We start from the raw sequence: 12,108 nt of genomic DNA, 5'->3' as shown, positions 1-12,108 counted from the left end.
TGCACTGCTGAGCTGATATAATATGATGCTGTTCTTTGCATGGAATTTCCTGAAATGTAATAAGCTCACAAGACTATTTAAGGGATTGAGACATAATTTTTCCCTTTCTTTAAAGATGATCTGTACTTTGGCACATAAGGCAGTCAGGATGGTTTCAGATTATAGAGGGAATAGTTTGTCTTTCTATTCTCCTGATTTTGCTCTGTTGTTTTAATTGTGTGTTATGTGCTGAAGCTGAGTCTGTTGCTTGGTTGTTTCTTCTCTCTTCTGCTCAGCTCTCATTGCTCTTTTTTTCTTTTTTTCTATTTCTCCTCTTCCATTATAAGCTCATTTTTCTGTCCAGGTGCCATGAAGGGCTTGATTAGCTAGCCATTGCCTGCCAGTTAGAGCATTGCCTTAAGTGACTAAAATGTATAATCTGATACAAACTTAGATGTTCAAAGACCACAAATATCAATATGAATTATTAGTGAAAGAGAGGTAAATGTTGTTATAACTGATTATATGATTATATATGCCTTGCATTTCAGATTTTGTTAGTGGAGCACTAAATAAACTTAAATACAGCAGAACACCCTCTATTACACCTCAACAGGAAAAAAATGGTAAGTATTATTTGTATTTATTTAAATGAAAATTTCTGACTTATTTTGATTTAATCAAATCTAATATTATTTTCAATGGAGATTTTGTACTGTGTTGTGACATTGCTAATACTTTGGATAATGAACCCAAAATTGTAGGTAAGAATTTCTTTTAGATTTAATTTCTTTACTCTTCTAAATCATGCTTTTCTGTTGCTTATAAGTTGGATGCTATTGAATATATGAAAGTAATTCAATCACATTTTTGTTTTAGAACCAGAAGTTTATTAATGTATATTCCAATTTTTTATCTTGGTTTAATGCTCTTTGGAGATAGAGACCATGTCTTCACTATTGGAGAATTAACATGCACGTTATACACTATTAGGCGTTTACCGTACATTTTGATATTTACCAAACATACTGTAGTCATGCATCAGTTAATCTAAGTATTTTTAAGCACTGGGTAAGTCTGTTTGCCAACAATTCGTTGATCTGATCAAACATTTAAAAAAGGAAGAACACGAGAAAGGATAACAAGCCTGACCAAGTCATAACCTCCAGCCACTACTACTGCTCATATTTCTAAAGGGAAATCTTGGCATGAGATAAACCATAGACTAGGACTTTCTTAGTCAACTCTGGGTCACAAGGTCAAATCACTCTGAGCAATCTCTCTGAGCAAATCATACCTTCAATTCTTGATCAAGAACAAAAGTCCAGAAAGAGCTCAAATTCCAGCACTGTCATCTCCAGAGAATCTATATCAAATGCCTAGCCTCAACAAAAGCCCTCAGAGTATTGTTTCAAATTCCAACCCAAATTTTCAATAAATATTTCAGATACAGGAAAAAAATATAGTAAATGAGATCATTTAAGAGGAGGAAAAAGTTTAAGAAGATCAGCTATGGAAGAATGGAACATTTAAGAGGTGTCAGAGAAAGATAATCCAGAAAATGAGACAGAACAAATGGCTAAAGAGGCAGGGAAGCAATAAAAGCACAGCATTACCACCTCACCTCCTCCAAAAAAGAAAGAAAGAAAAAAATATCAGGGAGGAAAAGATTCTAAATAATACAAGCCCCCCGCCAAAATGTGTGTGTGTATGTGTGTCTACACACATACTCACGCACATTGGATTTAGCTATTGGGAAATTATGACTTCAACAGAAAGACTTTCATGTAAAAATATGCCCCTAATTTTCAGTCACAATAAAACACAAAAGTCTTTTAAATATGTTCATTTACCTGATTAATTACTCAAAATAGTTATTTAAATTTAAGTTCAGTTATAGCTCACTTACGTGTTATTGAGAAATCCTACACCCTCAAATGAAATAGACACAAACCAGGGAATACTGAAAAGCTCAATGAAGAGCCAAAGACAAGCTCATGGCTGAAATTATTCAGTCTAGTAACAAATATAATCATTTGTTTTGTTTTCCAGATTGAATAAATTAACTGGTTAATACTCAATTATAATGAAAAGCAAAAATAACATTTAGATTAGTTTTTGTTTCAACTCCTTGATTATGATTTTCTCCCTTATGTTAATATTCTTTAATGTGAATTATATGCATGTTAATCTATTTGGTTTAAGTTATTACTATTAAGAATCTCGCCTCTTTGCAGTTTGCCTATTTTTACTTTATGGAATTGCATAGTGTTAATTTAGTTATATAATATTTGATAATCTAATCCTATCCCCTCATTCTTTTATAGCTCTAAGTAATATCTTTATAAGAATAAATTAATAAAGCTTTTGTATTTATCAACTGTTTGTTTTTTTTTTTCCCAGCCCAGCTATCCGAATCACCAATGATTCTTACACCAAATGCTAAGCGTAAACTGCCAGTAGATTCTTCTCAGGGTTTCTCAAGTAAGAAAAGGAAGTCCATCAAGCACAATTTTAACTTTGAGTTATTGCCAAGTAATCTCTTCAGCAGCAGTTCTACACCAGTATCAGGTAGCAAATATAATGTATATAATTGGTCTGTAAACATTAACACGAGTGCCTGTTCTGGGCAAAAGGCTGTTTCCAATTAATACCACCCTTTAGGAGCCAGAGCTTTAGTCTCTATCTTTTATCAAGTCTGAATTTTTATGAAGTTCTCTAATTTTTAAAATGGCCACTGCTCAGTATAATTAGTGTGTATGTGATTTATGGCTATGCCCATTGAAAGTTTTGATAAATAACTTGGCGTGAGAGTTTGGGCTTCTGTGGATAGCACTGGTGTTCAGGTTTTGTGTGACTGGACATCCTGAATTCTGCTTTAGTTCTGGATCTATAGCTGTGCTTTCTTCTGTTGAGTTGAGGTTGCCAGAAGTTTGATTATCTCTGAATCCAGAGTGAGGTTGTTACTATTGGAGTAATTCTTGTGGGTTGCATTTTTGGGGGCGGGGGATATTTTTAATGTTTTATCCTCAATTAGCTTTTATAAACGCTTTAAAAACTTCGTTTGCATTGTTTCTCGTAGTATGATTTCCAGATCCCTTACTGGCCCAGCCATTTTCTTTCAAATGAACTACAAGTTCCTAATTGTGGCCAACCAGAGCCTCCAGAGGATAATATAATCATGTCACTTTGAATACCACATTTTTGTTAGTGTGGTTTTAGGCCGAGTTGGCTTCTTTAGCATGTGTAGAATACAAGTTGGCTCATGTTAACCTTATGGTCAACCCAAAATGAAATGAAACCCTAATTAACCCCAGTGTCATCTACCTCATATTTGTCTCATATTTACTCAAAATGTGAGTCATCTGTGATTCTTCTAGATTTTTATTGGTTTCAGACAATATTAAGAGTTCCATTTTGAATTCATTAGCTGGGTTATGAGATCTTCTCAAAAGCTTCTTTTGTTATTATCCAAAAGGATTATATTTCTTTGTTCGTTTCATTAAAAAATCGAACAGAATAGCAACTTGTTCTCTGCGGTCCTTTACAGGTTCTCTATCATTCATTAAAGTGTCAATGATAAGAACTCTGAGGCTCTGTCTATAGCTTTTTTAGTATTCAGAGTTTGGAGACTTAAACTCCTTTAAAGTAACTTCATGGTTTTTTTTAATATTTAAAGGCTTTTCCACTTTGAAGGACTTTTTCCAAATAGCACATATGAATTGTAGTTCTTCCTGCCTTTGCTTATTAGCATTATAGCATCTTCCCCAAGAAATGGACCTGCTGATTCCTCCTCTCCAAGCTCCCCACAGATAGGCTAAACATTCTTGTGTTGTAACATTCGTATGTGCCAGCTTAATCAGTGAAGTTTTTTAAATAAAAAGATTAACAAGTTCAACAACAGTTAATTCTATTATTTTAACTCACCATTTTTCTTTGATCCTACTTTCTCAGGCACAGTTCAGTAAATTTCACCTGCAAAATGCTTTTTTTAATGTATAAAGGCAACAATATTAATTTAAAATAGAATACCTATTTATAATTTATATATGTGTAATAACTGCATTCCATGTATTCTAGCTCTGCCTCCTTGTGATCACTGGCACATTTTCAAGATTACTAGACTATAGCCCTAGAATAAAACTACCTATGTCTCATTGGATATATTATATTTGCCTCCAAAGTTTTCTTTAGCCAAATGTACCCTAAAGTCACTGTAATGGTTGTATTATTTTCTGTTTTAATAAGTAAGAAAACATAGATGTCTCTGGGTACCTGTGTGAATTCTTTATCAGTACCAGTAATGAGTTGAGAGTGTTCATGGTTTCAGAATCTTGGCATGATCCAAGTATAAGTCAAATGTATATAGAGCTTTTCTTCATGATACAGTGTTAAATAACTTAATCAAAATGAGCTGTTGTAACCACCAGTTGTTAGCATGGAACATGGCAGCAGCCAAGTGGTTAGACATGTGTTATAGATGATTTGTTTGCCAAAAATGTCGGACAAATTATAATCCGGAGTCAGGTGGACAACAGTTGACTAGCATGTGCATACTGGATACTCAGACTCTAAATTGTTTCTCAATAGTTTATTTTTGATAATAGCATTAATTAATATTATGTATCAGATACTCTGCTGGATATTTTATACACATTACAAAAATATTTATATTCAACCACAGAAGTCCAATTTCAGAGCTTAAAGCAATTTAGTATGTGGTGAGACAAACTCAAATCTATCTGTCCTGGAAGCTTTCCCTTTCTTCCATCTGCCACAGTGCCTACCCCTCCTTTGTATTACTAAACAAATTTAAAGCAAAACTCCAATGTGAAAGCAATGGTTAATTTAACCTTTAATTGGCTCCTATAAAGTAGAAAATTGATACTTATTTTCTCTTTGAGTTGGGTTATTTGGCCCCTGAAACTTTTAACCAGAAATTATGTGATTCTGTTATGGTTTAGGAGTAGAAATTAAGACTTTAAGTCTAATTGCTATTAATAGTTTATATTTTGAAAAAGAATAAGTATGTGTGGTATATTACATGTGGTTATTTTTATAGTTCACATTGATACAAGCCCAGATGGGTCATCTCAGAGATCACTCTCTCCTGTAGCCATCAGTGGAAATCATTTGATCAGTACAGATATGCCAAGGCGAAGTAAAAGAATTGCAAGCAAAAAAGTTTGCAGGTAATTTATCCAGGACATTTTGTTTTTATTGGGCATTTGGTATATATAGTTAATAAAATATTTTGTCTTTATATCAGGAATCATAATTTTTAAAAAGTCCCTCTGCCTTTATAATCTTATTCATCAAGTACCCCTTATATATCTTCCAGAGGAAAATTCCCAATTTGAGTCCAGTTTGCTTGCTTAAAATCCTGCTTCATGTTGATGAGTGTAATTTTTGAATTTCTGATTAACTTTAAAAGCTAGTCTACCCTAATGATTCCAGTTTGTAAGTGACTAAATAACTTGTGATGGACAGGAGAGATCATTTTATATGCCAATACAGTGTGTTCACAGATGGTATCATAAAGCTTAACTAAAAATTATTCTGTTCAGTTACTAGCAATACGATTTGCCCTGGACATTCTTTCAAATTTCATTTTTCAAGAATTTCTCGAGGTTTACGCTACAAACCAACATTTGTAATTCTGCTCTTTTAAGGGTGGAATCAGGAAAAGCAGGCTGCTTTTCTCCTAAAATCAGTCGTAAAGAAAAGGTTCGAAGATCTCTTCGTTTGAAATTTAGTCTGGGGAAAAGTAGCAAAGATGTAGTAAGTATCTTTCACCATTTTATTGATGTTGATATTAGCATAAAGCTAGACGATGCTAAAAGACCCTCTCAACCCTGCCTCCCCTCCAGCTACTGTCCCATTCTCTTTATGCAAAACTCTTACGCTTAAATACCTCCAGTTTCTCCTTTTCTACTCTGTTTAAATTGATTCCATTGAGGCCTTCATACCCAGTACTCACTGCAGCTGCTCTCTTCAAGGTCACCCATGACTAAATTCATTGTTCAAGCCAATGGACAAATATCAGTCCTTGTTTGACTTGACTTCCTAACAGCAGTTGACACGGCTGATCACTCGCTCCTCGTTGGTATACTTTCTTTGCTTCAAGGACACTGTACTCATGATTTTCTTCCTTTGCTGGCTACCCCTCCAATTTCTTTGTATTGGAATGCCCAAAGCTTCACCCTTGGACTTCTCTTTTCTCTCTCTACTCACTCAAGGTGATCATCAGCTTTAAACATCATATATTTACTTGAGACTTCCAAATTTATATCTCCAGCCTAGAATGTGTTCCTGAACAACTAGCCATTTCTTAACATCTGCCTACTTACCTCCCTGTGTGGATGTTGATCCAACAGATGTCTCGAGTGTAACCTGTCCCAAATAGAGTTCCAAGATGCATTTTTTCACCGCCACTATTTCTCTGCTCCTCCTCCTCTCCCTCAACCACACTTCTACCTGTGGTCTTCACCATCTCTATGTGGCACCTCATTCTTCCAATCACTTAAGCCAAAAGCCATGTAGACATTCTTGACTCTTCACTTTCTCTCACATGCCCTGCCTAAACCATTAGGAAATCCTGTCTAACTTCTGCTTTCAGAGCATATACAGACTAACCACTTCTTACCAGTACTACATTCCTAACCTTCTCTAAGTCCTGTCACCTTAAACATGGATTACTGTAATAAACTTCTACTAGTAGGTCTACCTGCTTCTACCTTGCTGTAGAACTATATCCAAAATTATCCTTTTAAACCTCAAGCTAAGTTATGTCACCTTTTTGCTCAGAACCCTCCAGGGACTCCTCATTTCACACAGAAATAAAAGCCAGAGTCCTTAGATTGACTGCAACCTTCCCCATGACCTATTTCCAGCCTCCTTCTCTGAGCCCTCCTCTTGCCACTGCCCCTTGCACACTCAGCTTCATCCACTCTTGCCTCCTTGCTGTTGGTCAAATATGCCAGATCTGGCTTCAGCCTTAGAGCCTGCACTGGCATTTTCCTCTCTCTGAAATGTTCTTCCTCCTTATACCTTTATGACTCTCACATTCATTTTTCTTTATTCAGAAATTATCTGACGATCACGCTATTTAAAATTACACCCCCCTTTTTTAACACTCCGTATTCTTCTTACCTAGCTTTACTTTTCAACATAGCACTTTCATCTTATGTATTATATATTATACAATATAATTGACTGTATATTTTGTTTTGGTCTAAATCTTACCATCTAGAATATAAATTCCATGAGGGTGAGATTTTGGTCTTGAGGTTTGTTTTTCTTTTTCCTTTCACTATTTTAAACAGGCCCTGCCTGGCACAGAGTCATCATTATAAGAATTATTTTTTTTAGTTAATGAATACATGAAGCTGTTTTTATTTTAGATCATAAAAATATCAACTAATAGCCAAGTCACATGTTTATAATTTTCATCAGCATGCATACAAGTATATTTGTGTTTGCTATAAAAATGTTTCTCAATGATATGTTCTTTTTTAATTATAGAGGATTTTGATAATTACAAAAAGTTTACTTAGTCTTAATGTTTTGGAAATTCACTGATTTATTTCTTAACCAAGTCTTTTTCAACTTTTCTGTACAGAATGGGTGTTCTGGTATCAATAGATGTGAAAATGTTGGTCGACGACTTGCAAATCAACAAAGTTTAAAAAATAGAGTTGGATCTGTAAAAACAGGTCTGCTTTTTAGCCCAGATATTGATGAAAGATTAACAAAGAAAGGTAAAGATACATTTACATGGTAATGTTAAGATTTAACTTAAAAAACTGACTTGCTTTAAAATTTTTTCCAGCTTTACTGAGATATGATTGACACATAACCTTTAGTTGCTTTTTTAATGATAAAATGTTAATTTACTGTGTTAGAAATTTAAAATTCATGTTTGAATGATGAAAATATTTAAATTGGCAGTGTATTTTTCTGTGAACAATTGGAGGATACTTATAAATATGAAAATGTTCAACATTTAAATTTTATAATATGAATATTTAATTTTTTAAATTAAATTTAAATTTTTAGGAATTTAAAATTTTTTAATTTACTTTTTAGGAATTAAATGCTTAGTATTTTTATTTACCATGAGTTTGGATAATATTTCAAAACTAGGACAAAATTTAAGTGATTAAAAACCCTGAACTGCTTTATTTTAGGTTCCAGAAAGATTAGTAAATCCGAAGAAAACTTATTAACTCCAGAGCGACTAGATGGAACGAGTTACCGGATGTTATGGACAAGACCTAGTAATTCAGGTTTTCGAGAAATAGATGCAAATGAAGCATCTCCAATAGAGGGAAATCTTGAGGTGAACAACTATTCTTTGGAGCCTGATATTACAGAGGAAAAGTCATCTATTAATTCATATGAACTCTCCCCTTCTAATGTCCACAATAAGCATAATAACATAAGTGGAAGATCTCTTAGTGGGGATGAAAATAACTTGAGCACAGAGACTTTAGTGAAAATTCAGAAAGCATTTTCTGAATCTGGAAGTAATCTTCATGCATTGATAAATCACAGGCAGTCATCGATAACTAATGTGGGGAAAGTAACATTACATGAAACACCTAGAGCATATAGCCCAGAGAAAAATCTATTAGAAACTAATGATTTGACTGTGATAGGTTCAAATGAACATCACACTAGTAAAGGTGAAAATAGTTTTTCAGAAAGAGACTTGTCACCATATCAAACTCAAAAATTGGATAGAGAAGCAACTATAAAATGTTACTTAACTCAGATGAAAGTGGAACAGGAACATGAAAAAAGCATTCATTCAGATATATTAAACGATTATTTAAGCAAGCAAGAATTGCCCGGTGATGATCAAATAAAAAAACAGACCCCAAGAGATAAACTAAATACTAAGTTAAAGGAGGAGAATATGATTGAAGAGAACCTACTAAAATGCACAGCTTCTAAAGAGGATGCGGCTAACACCTCTTCCTCAGAGCCTAGTACATGTAATATAACCAACTCATCAAAACCTAGACCCGTGAGAATGGTTAAACAGCAGTCACTGGTGGAAACGTGTGATAAGACGGTTTCTGAAAGATTACAAGTAACAGAGCACGGAAAGGTTTCAGACCACATACAGTGGTTTAATAAACTTTCTTTAAATGAACCAAACAGGACAAAAGTTAAGTCACCGCTTAAGTTTCAGCGTACGCCTGTCCATCAGTCTGTCAGAAGAATTAATTCTTTGTTGGAGTATAACAGACAACCTATAAGGCATAAATTGGCACAGCTTGGTGATACTGCTTCTCCTCTGGTTAAATCAGTGAGCTGTGACAGTGCTCTTTCCTCTTGTACAGAAAGTACATCAAAAGATTCCTCAATTTCATGTGCCCAGTCAGGTCCTGAAAAACAGAAATCTACATCATGCGAAGAGTCAAATGTTGATGCAATTTCAAAATCAAGCAAGGAATTAATTGCTAACTCTTTCTCTCAGATGAAGAGGCATCCAGACTCTCTGAATGCTTCTCTTAGGTCTCCCAGAGTTGATAAACAGAAAGTAATATCGGATGACCAAATTAAGGTTCCCTTGGATGATCTGACAAATCATGCTGTATTAAAATCTGTTATAAATAATAATACAGGCTTTTCTCCTGGGATAAATAACAGGGTCCTTAGGAAACCGTCAGAAAGAGAAAGGGCCTGGTATAAAGGTTCTCCCAAAAATCCTATTGGAAAAGCTCAACTACTACCAACAAGTAAACCTGTAGACTTATAATTGGTAAATGTTATACTTGTCATTGATGTAAATAAAATTAGCAATTGGTGATGTGACTTGCTACATGTTAATCTGTAGCTCAGGATGGTGGTTACATGATTTTACTGCACACGCAAATGGATTCTTACATATAAATGACTACTTTGTTTTTCTTAATTATGGCAATATTTTAAACTTTTATTATGATCTCTTAAAGCAGAGATTATACTTTAAAAGAAATTTTTGAAAATTGCATGAATTTTATTTCTTAAGTGTGACAGGAAGAGTGAAATAAGTTGTGTCTGTTTCCTGTCATTTTTCCTCCTAAGTCAGATAAGTTTCTTACGAGCAATTTCTAATATGTAAAGGCTTCGAAGAGATAAGCCCTGCAAATCTTATTTCTTTAATTAATGTTTATTATCTTTACCAAAATCCCTAGGAATTAACTTGTTTCAATAGCGTCCTCGTCCTTTATTCCTATTTAGGACAAAGTAATTAGGTTTCTATTGCCTACTGATGTGTAGACTGTTCATTTGAATTAAGAATAATGGCTAATGACTTAAGTGCGTTCATATAGTATGATGCTTCAGGAGTAATTGATGACTTTTAAGCCATAATATATTTTTAAAGTAATTTGCACAAATACATTTGTGTCCTTTTTTGTCCAATATAGAATTTAAGATGGAGGAATAATTAAGCTTGAATAATTTAACCAAGGTGATTTCTTACATGCAGATGCTTGATTTTAGAATTTGAAATAGTCATTGCAGCTCCACATTTACTTTGGATTCTTATAAAAGCCTGTGATGGTTTTGTCTTGTATGTAAATGTTATTTATTTAGCATAGACATTAAAGATAACTTTCTGAAAAATGACTTGCCTGAGACTACTGAAATTCAAAGTACCTTTTAGAATTTGACCCAAATTATCAAGCAAATCTATCCGAATTTATATTTTAAATTATTAGAAATTATAAATCTTTGAGGAAGGAATAATAATAGAGGATATCTAAGTTTGTAGAGGAAAGAATATGCAGGTAGAATCAACCACTGAAGATAGTTTTGCAGATCAGTTATTAGAATGCCACATTCAAATGTTGAGGCAGAATAAAACAGCATTGCACACCTACTCAGAGCAACCAGACAGTATGTATATAAGAATTTTAAAGTCATCAGATGTTTGCTTTACCAAGTTCTACTTGATAGTAGTTTATCCGTTTTATTTCAAAACTATTTCCTGTCTATGTTCATTATCTAAGAATCAGCCCTTTCTCAGAGTTAGGAAGTATTTGACTTAAATCAAGACTGGAAAAAATCTGCAGATATAAACCATGTTTAACTGGCATCAAAACAGGTTTGTAATGTAGACGGTATACGTTTCAGATGTTTATGGTACTTCTCTGGTAGTAGAGAGAGAAAATATTCATAAACTGTGATACCTGTTGTCTGGTTCAAGTAAATTTTTTAAATTTTAAAAAATAATGGCTTTTTATATCTGTAGAGATGGGTGAAATGCTGAATTGAAAGACCAATTAAAAAGCATTGAGAATTAGCTGTGCAGATCACCTGATTTAGTGGGCTTTCTGAAAGATGAATCAATAATAATGCTATTGATTTTAAAAACTACCCATATGTCACTCCCATTTTTTATTTGCTGAAAGTGAATGTGTTGACATGTGCAGTAACTTCAAAGATTATTTTCACTGTTCTTACAAGATCTAATATTAATTTGATTATTATGAGCAACAAGCAATACAATTAAAAAGAAGTTAGTAGGCTGCTTGGCAACAAACAATTGCAAAGAATTTAACATAGGATTTTGATAATCATCAAGCCCAGGATATATATGGTAGATGTTTTAGTTTTGAAATGTCAAATTTCATATGAAGCATACGCATACACATTTTGGGGTATTTCAAGCTTTCATTTACCACAAAAGCAGTTAAATTGTAATGACTTCTCCATTTTTCCAAGCACAAAATGAAGACAACAGTAAATGATGTTAAAGTAAATTGAGTACTGAAAAAAAAAAACAGTATGCATGAATAATAAATATTAAACCCCAGCTTGGTCTTTGGGCCTAGAACCAACAGATATTTCTAGTATTGATTTGGCACGCACTGAGACAAAAAGCTGGCAATGAAAGTGCATCCATGGAAGAAAAGGCGCTAGGAAGGTTTGGCTTCAAACCAAAAGGCCATGTGTCTTACGATTGAATTTTGTGTGCCCTTCATTGTTTAAAAGCGCTGTAGATGATGGATTTGCTGCGTAGAACTAGGGCAAGAGGTCTAGAGTCTAACCTCGGCCAGTTACTCAGTTATTCTCAGACCCTCCCTTCTCCCAAGTACTTTAGTAATCCCTGGTCTTAAAAGAAATTTGCAA

At 33.9% G+C, this 12,108-nt stretch overlaps 1 protein-coding gene across 2 annotated transcripts in view; it reads left to right on the top strand.

The window, feature by feature from the left end:
• ARHGAP11A (Rho GTPase activating protein 11A) overlaps nt 1-10,602 on the top strand; it is a 22,312-nt gene extending 11,710 nt beyond the window's left edge. Inside the window, exons 7-12 of one of the 2 annotated variants that reach the window (XM_011354866.2) lie at nt 531-605; nt 2,383-2,550; nt 5,042-5,171; nt 5,652-5,760; nt 7,601-7,739; nt 8,169-10,602. In XM_011354866.2, the coding sequence (XP_011353168.1) occupies nt 531-605; nt 2,383-2,550; nt 5,042-5,171; nt 5,652-5,760; nt 7,601-7,739; nt 8,169-9,748 (2,201 nt within the window). In that variant the 3' untranslated portion in view covers nt 9,749-10,602. The remainder of the gene's footprint in view (nt 1-530; nt 606-2,382; nt 2,551-5,041; nt 5,172-5,651; nt 5,761-7,600; nt 7,740-8,168) is intronic. The other variant, XM_011354867.2, reaches the window with a different exon arrangement.
• The last annotated feature ends 1,506 nt before the right edge of the window (nt 10,603-12,108 follow it).

The sequence above is a fragment of the Pteropus vampyrus genome, unplaced genomic scaffold (assembly GCF_000151845.1).
Source record: "Pteropus vampyrus isolate Shadow unplaced genomic scaffold, Pvam_2.0 Scaffold19, whole genome shotgun sequence".
Classification (NCBI taxonomy): domain Eukaryota; kingdom Metazoa; phylum Chordata; class Mammalia; order Chiroptera; family Pteropodidae; genus Pteropus; species Pteropus vampyrus.
This window is presented reverse-complemented; position numbering and strand designations above follow the sequence as displayed.